The sequence below is a fragment of the Aspergillus aculeatus genome (genome assembly GCF_001890905.1).
Source record: "Aspergillus aculeatus ATCC 16872 unplaced genomic scaffold ASPACscaffold_22, whole genome shotgun sequence".
NCBI classification, from domain to species: Eukaryota; Fungi; Ascomycota; class Eurotiomycetes; order Eurotiales; family Aspergillaceae; genus Aspergillus; species Aspergillus aculeatus.
The window spans coordinates 329389-342948 of NW_017962997.1; the positions used below are offsets into that span (position 1 = coordinate 329389).

The following is a 13560-nucleotide window of genomic DNA, read 5'->3' on the forward strand; positions in this document are numbered from 1 at the left end:
CCCGGCGTGCGCCTGTCGCTTCTGCGCTACAACGACCCCCGGATCAGCTTCCGGGCCGAAGACGCCTACCCGCCGTCCCAGGTTAAGAAGAATCGAAAATCGGATAACATATGATATATGAAGAACATGAAGGATAGGTGCCAGACCATTACAAGATCTTTACGTACTCGGTGTAGCTATATCCTGGTTCTCGATTATACAGTTTCTTTCGAGGTCACCCGCTGGGTTCTTAGCTTACGAAAACTCCTTCAGAGCCAGCCCAACTAGGCGGGCTGAGCTTCGGCTCCTAGGTCAATAGAACCCGAATTCCCCATTCAATTGGCATTTGGATTTGCGGTGCAACAGTATGGAAAGTCAACTAGCAACAAAGATAAGACCTCCAACGTCTATGCGCCGTCCCATCTAGTGTTCGCAGATTCCGTCTGAAATTTCAAGGTCTCCATGGGGGCCGATTTTCCTTCTTGGTGGGCTGATCGGACGATTTCTTTCCGGCCGACTTGTCTCCCGATCGTGGCGGCGCCTTGCTTGCTTCCTTCGGGCGCTCTTGCGGCTTCCGATATGGTGCTCGCCAGATATTGAACGTTTCCACGTACGGGCTCTCCTCGTCGATCGGGAACGAGGTTTTGCTAGCCGGGTCGGTTCCGCGAAGGTGGGTGAGATCGACCAGGTAGAGCTTTTTGGTGCCGACGTCGTAGTTTAGATAGCTCGGGTGTTGATCGATCAGCCTGTGGCCGTTCTTGCGCAGTAACCTGTACGCGCAAAAGGATGAATCTGTCAGATCCATTATCTTTTCTGAAGCCAAGATACAAAGTTTCTTCCTCGTGATGGAAAGAAAGAATGAAAAAAACAGAAAAGAAAAAGGGGGAACCAGTCCAAACTCACTCGAGAATGCGCGCTAGTTGCGTCAGGATGCCGTCCAGTTGACGATCGGTGAGCTCGTCGTTGATCTCGTCGAGGTTCTCGCCCGGGGGCACCGCCATCACCAGGAAGTGGCCATATCCACCGGGAAAGGGCATCCAGCTCGGTTGCCAGCACATGAAGTGGTCGGCGTACCTCGGTCCCAGCCCCGCGTCGCCCAGCAGCTTGATAACGTCGCACTCGTGGAGAAACTCGTTCTCCGCAATCTCCCGGACCTCCCGCTTCGCCTCCTCGGTGTCCATCTCGAACCCACGCGGGTCTAGCTGGTAGCGCATCCGGATCAAAGAAAGGGCCTGGCTTTCGAGGTTTCGGGCCTTGAGGAGGAGGCTGCGCTCGCCCAGTTCGAGGTCGAGGACCTCGGTCAACTGTTCCTGAATGCGGAGCTTTCGCCCGCCCAGCGTGATAACGCGTCCCTCCAGGTTGAAGCTCCACATGTTGGAAAGAGTGAAAGGTTCGACGGTTCGCTTCTTCGTGTGGCTGACCTGAGAATGGACTAGCAGAGCTAATGGCTTGCTTGGCTTGGGAGCAAGGATAACGAGGTGTCGAGTCTCGGATGAAGGATAGATAGGGTGAGTTTGTGATATACGAAGTAGATAAGCAAGGCAAATTACAGAAAGAGGTAGTAGCTTTGCCGACGTAGTCTCTGGATGTCTGTATCTGCTCGAGTGCGGGTGAATTGCAAAGAGAATGTTGTTTCCACCAGGATAGGCCCTATTTCCTGATGGCCGATGATGGGCCAATCACAGGATGAGTCACTATTCCATCAGGATGACCAACATCGGAACTTGAAACCTACTTATTCACTGCTTCACTGCACAATGTTGTATCCATCACCGAACCGTGGAAAACCTCTAGGAATCGCCTTGTGCTTATGTAAGAATTCCTTTACCGGGGCCTGGAGTCACCCGCGGGTCAAGCCACTGTAAGAACATTCCCCCCTTACGGTATTCTTATGGACAGTTACGGTCCGCCCAGTCGTAAATTCCGCCTTTCAGTAACGTTGGTGCTTTTCGTTTAGGAGCACCTCGAATCCACCGAGGCGATTGACGCTAGGAACAATGGAAGAAGTTGTCAAAAACAATCGGGCAGTTGTCTACCAGAACATCCTTCTCTACCTGTCATAGTAGCCAAAGGAATTTCGGGAAGTCCAGAGCCCTCGCCCGCCCCAAATGGTCAAAACCTGGATTCTCATGGTAGAGATCAGCCCTGCGAACGAAACGGGCCCGGCCTTAGCACTTCATCGGATAGTCGGCACAGTGACGACAACAAGCATCTTCACCTCGGCCATGAGGCGGGTCTATCATGGCCTTCACAACAACATCGAGCAGGCTACTGTCTACGTTGTTCGATCCATTCTCCAGCTATGAGCGGCCACACGATGTGAAGAAAGTGCTCGTATTTATTCAGCTCTAGTGTATGGAAGGCTTGGTGCGGGACGTGCCCCATCTGTGCTGGACCATATTCTGTAGTCCTTACCATAATTTCACTTTAGAAAGTGAGGCAGGTCATCTCTGGAACGTCTCAAAATCCCGGATCGTGGGCCTTACGGCCCGTCTTGGGTAAGGCCCGCTGCTGGCGGCCGCGGCGCGTCTGTTTCAAACATTAGAATTAAGACTACCTTAGGATTGGGTAGCTACCAAGGGCTAGAAATTACCAGAATAAGACCAGACCTGCGACTGTACTTGCTTCCAGCGGCATCCGCCGTCCTAAGAGCGAATGCCAAAAAGCACTCCCTCAGCGAGACTTCTGTGGCTGAGGAGCCAGCTTTCGAGTTGACCGGGGGCGACATGGCGAACTCGTTATCATTGACACGCTTCACGAACCATGTCCTCTCGTAGATAGTGAGGAATCCATAGCGGACGTAGTAATCATCCATGTACCTGGCGGGTTGGCCTTTTGTTTGATTGGAACGGCACAGCCAGCGTTTAGCATGCGGGAAAATCATTTGGGGGAAAAAGCCGCACCACTATGCGCCGTACTCACCGAGCTTCTCGGCTATGAACTGCTCCCAGGTTTGCTTCTTCCTGGGTTCGAATTTCCACAACGTCTTGGCCTCACCCACGCCCCGGATGGCATGGGTCTTGGTGTCTGCCATCACCACGTCGGGAACGAGCTTGCCACCACCCTGCTGCCCTCCTATCTTCCGCTTCAGATCTGCTTTGACTTCTCGTTTCACCTGCTTCTTGCCTTCCAGGAGGAGCCGGTTGACACCGTACTGGGCGTCCCCAAAGCGGACCCCAAGCTTGAGAAGCTCGGTCACTTCTCCGACCGGGTGCAGGGCATTTTGGACGAGGCGGCCCTGCAACCCCAGCTCATTCGCCACGGCAAAGACCTCCCGGGGCACCACAGGGACGAAGGGCTCAAATTTGCCGCAGTAGGGCGCGAGAAGACCTTTGACCTCTTTGGCAAGATCCGGTGAGTGTCGGGTTTCGTCTTAGACCGGCCCATCCCTGGTAGATGTAGACTACAAAAGCCAGGTCACACGTGATCATCAGCGAGACACGGTTCGTTTGTGGAAATGGCGGAGATGGAAACCGACACTCCCTTGAATTCGACCCACGTTCTGCGCATAGGTTCACTGAAGTAAAATATGCAAGACAAAACCTGGGTATCAAGAGGCAAAAGCGGGTACCTGGAGAGTGGACTTGCTTGTAGTCGGATTGGGCGCCAGAGCTGCCCTCACAATATGATCCCCGGCGTCTGCATTCACACTACTCCTTGTTTGTTCCTTAACTCAATAGTCAACTTGCATCGCCCGCACCAGCCTTCCGTTCACCCAACCTGGGATCTCGGGCTTCCTTCCAGGCTGCCCAGGTTCACTTCTTCCCTGACGGCTATGGTATTCGGATAAGCCTCACCGACTGAAGCGATGTATACATGTTTGCAGGTCTGAATCGGGACCCCTTTTCCTATGTCGCAACCCGGTGGCCCGCAATATACCAGTTGAAATGCCATGCTATGAACCGCAATAGATAGACACGACGTCTTCGCGACCCAATAATCGAGCCACCACGTGAACCCATCCCGGCACAGGTAGTTCAATTTCTTTCTGCGTGGCTGTACTTGCTCTCCTGCTCTGCACACACAAAGCCCATGATATACCACTCTACCCATAGCGAATCAAGGTCTGCAGTTACCCAGGAGATCTCAGCTTTTGTTCAAATGGGGATCATGGTCTCACCCGCGAAAGAGATCCTGACGTCGGAGTTCGCGTTGGAGAAGTGGAAGAGGGCGGCAAGGTCCTCTTCCTTCTCGCCCTTGGCTGCTTCGATCAGCTCCTGTGGGGACACATATCCTTGGAAAGATGGGTCAGCGCACCGACTCCACCGCTCGGACAAGGAAGAAACAATGTAATTCACCGTTCAAGTCCTTGTCCTGCATGGTTCGAGCGAGGTTTACGAGGGTCAGCCACTCTATATCCAGAAATAGGTTAGACGCGCAAGGGGAGCAGGTCTACCGCTTCAAAAAATGCCCGGAGCCACTCCTGGATGATATTTACGGGTGCACGATATTCTGGCGAGTACGTCAGTCTTTCCTTTTCTTTTTCTCCCCCCCCTTTCTTGTTTCGGAAAGCCTGAACCAGAGCAAAGGATGGGTTTTGGGCAAACTCAAAATTGGCAGATTAACAGGTTTGACTACGGAACTTCAAATCAAAAGATCTGGGAGCGCAGCTGGAATTTATACTTGCGCGTTTGCTCTCAGTAGTTGAGACCATCCCTGGGAACGTGGCATGTGCCACTGCAGCTTTTCCTGAGGCTTTGTCAAGCTTCTGGTCTGCAAGCCCGGCAGCACGGGGAACGGCCGTCCCGCCATCTTCCTATCGCCGTCGATGGTTTGACGGAAACCTTGACGCAAATGCTCAATTGTCCACGGTCATCCGGGGAGCTGAATAAGACAGCATTCTATGTGGTCATGCTTCAGGAAAACCGGAAAGTCTTCGACATCACAGTCAAGTCTGCGCGTCATTCAGCGAGGAGTCATGCCGGTTTCCCCTCACGTCGAGGTGCGCCGCGCCGCTGCATGAGCTCCACCTCTATGCTAGAGCAGAAATACCGCCCATGGGCGTGGTTCCGGTCTGCAAGGCTCAGCATGGATGCTACATGTCATTTACAACCGTGTGACCGTGACCCGTCTTTGTTATGAAGGAGCACCCTCCCAGCGGAAATGATCTGTGTCTCCAGTGTTCCGCTTGTCGCGGGTGAGTTGATGCCCCGCGTCGGAAAATGTACCAAGGCCAATTGAATCGTCTATGGTGGATGGGCGGGTCATGCTTGCAGCCCTTTGAAGGAGATCGGCGTTTGCTGTACAACATTCATGCCGTCATCTCTGTACAACGTCAATCGAAGTATGCGTGTACACAGATCAGTTACTTCGGGCGATCGCAGACACTCAGTTTCTGAAGCATTTCGGCTCGTGGCTGTGATTTAGATGATATACATGAAGGTCCACTCATTTTTACATTTCTGGTTTCATAACTGAAAGGGATCGTTGCACTATACATGCCACTGGATCGAAGCCAACAAGAAACCGAAAACATGACGAGAGAAGCATTGCACAACATCAAGCAATACCCAACTGCCGCCATTCCCACACCGCGGAAGAGACCGCCGCAAGCGTACGAGTATGTACAGGACTACCCTTCTTTGAAATGGCATGTCAGCGTAGCCTGTCCACTGGCACTGACCGTCTCCTGCCAGTCGTCCGTAATACCCCCGGCTGCGTTACAGAGCCCGTCCCCGTTCTTGCCGCTGTAGATCACGGCCTTTCCGCTCGCTGGAGCGGCCACCTGGGCCTTGCAGATCAAATTACTATTGCCTGTTCTCGCCATATCTTGTCATTTTTGAACTACTCACGTCTCAATGGGAGGACGTCAGGGTGCGTGATCGTACCTGAGCTGGTGATAATCGCATGATCTTTATCAGCGAACTGGAAGTTGCCATTGCCGTCCTTGAGAAAGCATCCCTGATCGATGATCTGGACGGCTGGGTCTGCGAGTGCCATGCTGACCAGAGCCAATGCGGTGAGGCTAGTGGTGAGATGCATGACGGGGGTCTTGGTTATGGGGAGTTGTGCTTTAGATTGTCAGTGATGGGTTTGAGCATGGAAAGATCGGAGAGCGAGGTCCTCGTCAAGAGAGCCCTTTTTATAGGGAGCTGGGACTGTCAGACAAACAGGCATCCAAACCATGTTAACGGTCTACTCGTGTTCTGGACAGTCTTCGGAGTCGTGTGATTGCCTCCTGTTCTTTATTACTGATGGAGTCCACTACGATCGTCAAGGGTCGGTCAATCGTCGGATACTAGGAAATCGACCCTCTAGACCGTCAAAGAGGAACCATTCTTCATGCTTGGTCTCGTACTAAGTGGATGGCCAACCAAGTGGTGATTTGTATTGTGGGACCCCATCAGATTAGGTTGGATCATATTGTAGACAACGAAGGGCTAAGCATTGCGCTGTGGATCAACCGCTGCAGAATGATCCCCGAATCTATATCCGTTGCCTTGATCTCTGGATACGAGCAAATGGGTTTTCTGCCGCTAGTAAGCGTTCCGTGGTTTGCATTGAATCCGTACAGCTACCACTCTGCAGCCGCGGGAAAACCTCGGTTCAGAATGGGGAACCGCCGGATAGGGCTTGGTTATACGGTCGCGGGAGGAGATAAGGACGCATTCGATGGGCGGTGTGTGCCGCCCAGAGATGATGCGATCCACCGGTGATTAAGGTGATCAGATCAATGCCCAGGAAAAAGAAATCCATGTGTGATTGAAATGCTTTCAGCGATGGGAAATGCGGTGTGAACCCGAATAAGGGGACTTTCTTATGCGGTTTTTGTGGGGACCTAGACTTGGGAAGCAACAATACGATGGCCTAGACCCAGTCTCCATAGTGTCTCATGGTAGCTATAAGCTTATTTCCTGAGAAGTAACAAGGCTGAGATTGGAATATTGAACCCAAATAAAGCTTATGTGGATGTTACCAGTATTGTCTCAGCAAGCATCACTGCCATCATTGGCTCGTACGTTTTTACAAATATACTATTTTGCAGATAGCCGAACACCGGGTCACTGCAATTCCGAAGACCACATAACCATACGCGAACTATAATAGTTAGACTTCTTGGGTCGATTCGGCCGAACCACAATGCAATCAGCTCTTGATATTAGAGTAAACAGTGGATTGGCCCCTTCAGTCAGCTCGTATAGGATCAACAACTGAGTGGCTGAATCAAATGCTGACTGACAAAACCCGACCGGCAGGTCTTCGCCTGATGGGTCTTCTTTCACCAGTTGAATCAAACTCAGAGAATCTCTCGTAGCCATCCTAGCATTCAATTGTAGACACAGTACATGGAATACTTGAATAGGTTCTATGGACTCCACATTCACTGTCCCCATTTTTAAGACCCGATTCACCCGAAGCGTTGGTTATTCCTTCCCTCTGTCTCATCCGGGCACTTGCCCTACATTCACCCTGTTCCTCGTTTCAACTTCTCTAGTCTCTTCCGGCCTTCATGCCTAATATAATTCTTTCTCGTATGGTTCCAAGTCTCGAATCCGATATCGTCAACTCCTCCATACAGGGGCTTTGTTTCGGTCATACATGTTGTTTCTGGGAGGTTTCTCCTCTTCCTGTCCATTCAAACGTCCGACAGAAGGTAAAGCCACCTTGGATTAGCAAAACCTATCCACTTTGAGTCAATTATTCCTTTTCTTTCACTGTGTCTACGATACCGCGAGCGTAACGGCCAAGAGCCTCCACTCGCTGTCGATCGTCATCGTCCGACGCTTCGCCTGTGTCGAATGGGATTGTTTCGTATGGACTCGTCTTGTGTGGAGTTACTTTCAAGTGTCGTTAAAGTCAAGGATAATGTTAAGCTCTGGTTTGCGGAAGTCCTCTGTCATCTGAAGAGCTCACGATGACGGTGTCGGTCGGAATTAGCAGTGCATCACGTTTCCATAGCATCTTCGCCGGGAGGACCTTCAACAAGAGCTAAAGGAAAATTGATTCGCCACACACACGCGTCAGTCCCTCTTGCACCTGTAGGGAGCATGTAGTCGACGATTGAAAAGGATGGTAGCCAGCTCGTCCATGATGGAAAGAGACACGGGTTCGGCCTAGTTTGACTCCTTCCTATAATTGTCACATGACTTGCTGCTTCTTCAATCACAAGCGGACTTTTGGCCCAGTTCCCTTACGAGCAAGTTGAGCATACCCTGCCTTGCCGGTATTGAGGCGGTCTGCGCCTGCGGGTTGGCCGCCGGCAGGAGCTCTTCAGGCCGGGGGTTATCTCCAATACTTAATTGACCTACCCATCGACAAGGACCAATATCACAATTGAAAGGATCTTCCATGTGAGTCATACACTGACGTTCATTACACCTATAAGCAGCTCATAGTTCCAAGATACACGGATCAATGAGGTTGATGTTATGGTACTGAAATTGCTGCGGCTGCTCGGCGAGCCAGAAATGGGTATTTATATCTGCACGGCTTTTTCTCTATTGTCGGGTGTTGTTGCCACGCACCTGCCTTGCAACCTCTGCATTCAACCATCTTAGATTCTCGCCATTGTCTCTTTCTCCTCCGTCTTGGCCTCAGCGCCTGCTCTCCAGCTCTCACCCCCTCACTCCCTCACCTGCTCATTTGTTGACTTCACCAAAGTGACTCCAGACCACATCGGCATGAACCGAGAAGACTAAAATGTCTGCGGCATTCACCCGTCTTCGATACCTATATCAATCGTGTCCGATCACCCGACCTGCAGCGTCAATGACTTGCCGGAGCTTTGTCTGGGCCAGTTTCTTGTTAAATGGTTAGTCCTCCTCTAGTATCCTAATAAACGTAGAGGTGCTGATGGACCGAATGCAGGAGTATTTTGTGTACACTTTGAACCTTCATAAGTATACTCTAGAGGTAGAATAATAACCTTTTCGTGGACTATACACTTTTGATTCTTGCTGGTAGTCCATCTAAGTGGGGTATTTTACCCACAGCTACCTATCTCAAGGTGCTAAGGTACTCTATTGATTCAATCTCCCAGCTCTCCTAAGCTCCCATAATCAAAATGGTCGATTGGAACCGGTGGTCAACAATGGTGACGGCTCCTGCCTCCTTCCTCCTCTATACCATCTAAACAGCTTTTTCCTTAACACCATAGTCTAAGTTAACAAAACCGCATCTCCCGCCCTTCAATTCTTCCTCTTATTCTTCCCTTTTTCTCCTCTCTACCGAAAGGTGATTTCTTGTTAGTACCAGCTAACACGTCTTACCCATCGTTCGATCCCCTGCTGCTTCCTGCTCTCAATCCCCTACTTTCTCTCGTTTCTTATCGCCCGACCTTCCCTCCATTCTTTTGCCCGTTTTCGTGAAGAGTCGACCAGATGGCCCGTCTGTGTCCTTCTTCGTTCCCTTCCTTTTCGTCTTCCCTCCGCTCCTATTACCCCTCTCTCTTTCCTCCAAGAAGGATCTGGTACGTCCTTCTTGTCCCGCCCTTCCTTCCTCTCCTCGCTCATCCGCCATCGGACTTCGACACCACACTTCTTTGCCTGCCTATCGAGGCGTCCGTTCTTTGCGCCTGATGCAGTCCGCTCCGCTGCAGCCCACTGTGTCCAAGGTAAGGACTTTCATTCGTTCCGTTGTTTCTGAGAAGCCTTCTGCTGTATCCTCTCAGGGTGCGTCCGCTCCTTCTTCTGTGCGCCCTCGGGCCACGTCCACTCCTTCTGGGCCAGGTGATGCTCGTACTCATCTTCGGACGAGACGGGATACCGCCGAAGCCAGGGCTCAGCGGGCCGAGGCTCTCTTGGAGGTCACCCTTGCATCAAACGCAGCTCCGGTTCGTAAGGGTAATTCCAAGAAGAGTGTCAGCTTCAATGAGACCACCACAGTCTTTACTGTCAGTCGGTGGATCCTCCCATGGAGAGATCAGTTCCGTAGGTATTGAGGAATGGGTTGTTTTTGAAGGCTTCTCCTGTTACTCTTTTGATTTCCTTGAGTCACTCGTTTTGGGGCTTTGCATTTCCTGTTTCTTGTTGGCCTTTGGGTCGTCCATTCGTTCTCTCCTCTGGTCTGCCTGGCTTGGTTGTACCAGAACCAAGTCGGCTTCTCTTTACTGCTGATCAGGTGACAGATCGGGCATCGGGACGACATCGTGCACCACCGAAGAACGACAGAGACGACAAAGAACCACCAACATCGATTCGCTTACGGTTACCAACGAGTGTCTAGCGGCCGGCATCACCGAAGGACGACAGAGGTGAACGACCTGGGAGGGCGTTTGGGTTTGTTGCGGTTTCATGTCTGTTGGGCAGCAGCACGAGACGGGCAACCACGTCTTTCTCAGGCAACGGTCATCGGCGGTTCGACGGCGTCTCGGTTTGCGACAACACTCTGCGATACGACAGGGGCAATCGAGTGGGGATTTGGGATCGTCGGCGGTTTGAGGGGTGTCTCGTGCCAGCATCTGCCAACGTGGTTCGGAGCGTTGGAGTCAAGTCAATTTCAGTTGCTGGTACGGGTGCCGGAGGATTTGGGGGGGGCGTCTTTCCTATGTCTTTCCTTTGTTCAGTGGTGGAGGACATGTTTGGCCAACCCAACAAGGGGGTGTGGCTTAATGTAGGTCTCCTTGGTCATTTCCTTTGTTGCTTCCGACTATCTTGGTTCTACAAGGACTTGTATGGACAACTCTGGCGTGGGTTGAGCCTTTGTGTTCTCTTTTGTTATTCTCGTGGTATCACCAGATACCTGGCTGGGAGGACATGTGGACCAGCCCCAGTGGGGTGTGGATTTTTGTAGGTCTCCTTAGTCTTTCCTTTGTTTTGAACACCTGGTCCCGAAGATGGACTTGTATGGACAACTTGGGCGAAGTCCGTAGACTTGGTTGTAGTATTGATGTAGTTTCTGTACAGTCGTAGAGGGGTAGTTCGTCAGAGCCAAGCTCCGCAGGAAATATATGTTGGGATAGCGGGATAGACAAAATGGACGAGAAGTACTATACCTATTGACTAGTCTATAGGTAGTGTCGGTCTGATCAAGATACAGCTCACTGTATGAACTTGAGCTGTTTTTCCTTTGTCACTTTCCCCATTTCTTCCATACTATTTTCCTAGCCTAATGGTACGCTATACTAAGAATAACTTTTCTCAAGTTCTCCCGCTGTTCGAGAAAAAAGCCAGAAACAAAGGATCAAAGGATACCCAGAGGGGGGAGCGGGTAAACTATCCCTAGCTAGGCTAGATTCCCGGGAAGCTGAGTCATCCCGTGGGTCGCAACTCCACATTGGGGGAAAACTCAGCGGGCGAGACCCAATGCATCTCCAGCAAAAGCATGGAATAATAACTGAATTCATTCACTCATTCATCCACTGCAGCCACCCACCAGCTGTTTCGTGGTAAACAAACACTGGTCTAAATACCGCCCCTCCCCCCTTCTCCCTCCTTCCTCCCCCTTCAATCATGATAAGTCGTCGTCTTTTATCCCAAGTCACATCAATCAAGATCTCTTCCTCTGTTGTTCCCACTGCACGATTGTGGAATTCTCCTCGTGTCGCAGCCAAAGCCACCGTCTCTGTCAACCCATTCTCTCCGCGAGTCCAGAACTTCACCACTTCCCGCGCCATGGAATCCGTCGCTGGCACTCCTGATGATAGTGGGGTTACCTACGCCTCGGTGTCTGACCGACTAGACCCCTTGCTCTACAAGGCTATCGCAAAGTTGGGCTTCGACAGTATGACTCCCGTGCAGCACCGCGTAATGACCCAGCTGCAGCCCGACGGCTGGCGCGGTGACTGCCTGGTCCAAGCTAAAACTGGTACCGGCAAGACGGTCGCCTTCTTGCTGCCGGCCCTGCACCAGCTGGTGCACGGTGACACCTCCATCCCCAAAGGCCAAGTCGCCGTCCTGATCATCACCCCAACGCGGGAATTGGCGCTGCAGATCGCCAAGACGTGCAATGGGCTCACCTCCCAGTTGCCTCGCCAGCGTGAAATTCAATGCCACATTGCCGTCGGCGGCACGGCTAGGGCCAGCACCTTCAACACGTTCATGGCCGGCGACCCCAAGGTCCTCGTCGCCACCCCGGGCCGTCTGCAAGACTACCTGAATGATGAGGAGTGCGCCCGCAAGTTCACGAACATCCAGACTGTCATCCTCGACGAGGCCGACACCATGCTCGAGGCCGGCTTCCTGCGGGATGTCCGGCAAATCCTGAAGAAGCTTCCCGCCAAGAAGGAGGCCGGGTGGCAGGGCATGTGCTTCAGCGCCACGGTGCCGCCCAAGGTCAAGGACGTGATCAACGTGGTCCTGCGCGACGGATACCACCACATCTCGACGCTCGACCCGAACGAGTCCGCCACCCACGAGCGCGTGCCGCAGTATTCGGTCGTCGTGCCCGGCGTCGAGCAGCTCTACACGGCCTTGCATGCGCTCCTGAAGGAGGAGATGAAGGGCAAGAATTCGAAGAAGGTGATCGTGTTCGGCGCCACCTCGAACTTGGTCGCGCTGATGAGCATGGCGTTCGAGAAGCTGCTGAAGGGCCAGGCCGAGGTGTTTGAGATGCACTCGCGGCTGTCGCAGCCGACGCGCTCGCGGACGACCAACCAGTTCCGGGAGGCCACCTCCGGGGTCATGTTTGCCAGTGATGTGGTCGGCCGCGGGCTGGACTTCCCCAACGTCGACCTGGTGGTGCAGGTCGGCCTGCCCGCCAACTCGGACCAGTACGTGCACCGCGTGGGCCGCACGGCACGTGCCGGCAACGACGGCCGCGCCGTGATGCTGCTGACCGAGCGCGAGAGCTTCTTCATCAAGGTCAACGCCGGCAAGTTCCCCATCCAGCCGCACCCTAGCGCCGCGGACATCCTCGCCGCTGCCGACGACCCGGACCGCTCCAAGAATGTCGTCAACCAGGTCATGGCCGCCGAGGTCGACGAGGTCACCAAGCAACGCGCCTACTCCTCCTTCCTCGGCTGCATGGCCGGCGGCCGCCTGCTCAAGCAAATGCGCCTCGACAAGCCCGGCCTCGTCCAGCTGGCCAACGAGCTCGCCATCAAGGGCTTCCAGTGCCCCGAGCAGCCCCAGCTCCAGAAGTCCGTCGCCGGCAAGATGGGTCTGACGGGCAACATCCCCGGCCTGAGACTCACCAATGTCGACCCCAAGCTGTCGATGAAGGGCAACCAGCCCGCTCAAAACGGCGCCAGGAAGAACCCCGCGCGCGACGTGCTGAGCGCCGAGCCCAGCGGCGTGGAAAAGCCTAAGCCTAAGGCCCCCTTCAAGCCCAAGCGCAATCGTTCGTGGGGCAGGATGGTCTAACCGTTCCTCCCTTTTCCCTTACCTTCTCACTTTCTGTTTGGCATTCCCGGGGTTTCTTTTCGCGTCTAGGGTTGAGTAATTACCTACGATTGTGTACTTATAGATTCATAGATTTGCAATTGATTGACTAGGTTCAGATATTTTTCGGTTAACAAGAGTTGTTCGTGAGCTCTGTCTGACCCATAGGGGAGCTAGATCACCTGACTTTATATTTCTTGCGCGATTCAGGTTCAGTGCTATAGCCCCAAAGCACTTCTCACATCACTATCTATCAGGATCATTCAAGAGCGAACGTAGTTTCTAAGGGGACTACCGTCCACAATTCCTGTACTATGGTATC

General features: G+C 52.8%; 3 protein-coding genes across 3 annotated transcripts; 1 reads left to right on the top strand and 2 right to left on the bottom strand.

Moving 5' to 3' along the window:
• Window positions 1–403: 403 nt before the first annotated feature.
• On the bottom strand, window positions 404–1352 carry ASPACDRAFT_1908436 (uncharacterized protein; the record flags this gene model as incomplete). The annotated part of the gene is made up of 2 exons (XM_020198857.1): window positions 404–749; window positions 883–1352. The coding sequence occupies 2 exons, from the start codon at window positions 1350–1352 to the stop codon at window positions 431–433; spliced, it is 789 nt and encodes a 262-aa protein (XP_020051451.1). The 3' UTR covers window positions 404–430.
• Window positions 1353–2439: 1087 nt separating this feature from the next.
• On the bottom strand, window positions 2440–5961 carry ASPACDRAFT_48216 (uncharacterized protein; the record flags this gene model as incomplete). The annotated part of the gene is made up of 7 exons (XM_020202086.1): window positions 2440–2508; window positions 2573–2811; window positions 2902–3318; window positions 4100–4213; window positions 4278–4293; window positions 5603–5733; window positions 5808–5961. The coding sequence occupies 7 exons, from the start codon at window positions 5959–5961 to the stop codon at window positions 2440–2442; spliced, it is 1140 nt and encodes a 379-aa protein (XP_020051452.1).
• A 5272-nt stretch (window positions 5962–11233) lies between these two features.
• ASPACDRAFT_127610 (uncharacterized protein) lies at window positions 11234–13303 on the top strand. Its single transcript, XM_020197042.1, has one exon. The coding sequence runs from the start codon at window positions 11370–11372 to the stop codon at window positions 13218–13220; it is 1851 nt and encodes a 616-aa protein (XP_020051453.1). The 5' UTR covers window positions 11234–11369; the 3' UTR covers window positions 13221–13303.
• Window positions 13304–13560: the final 257 nt, after the last annotated feature.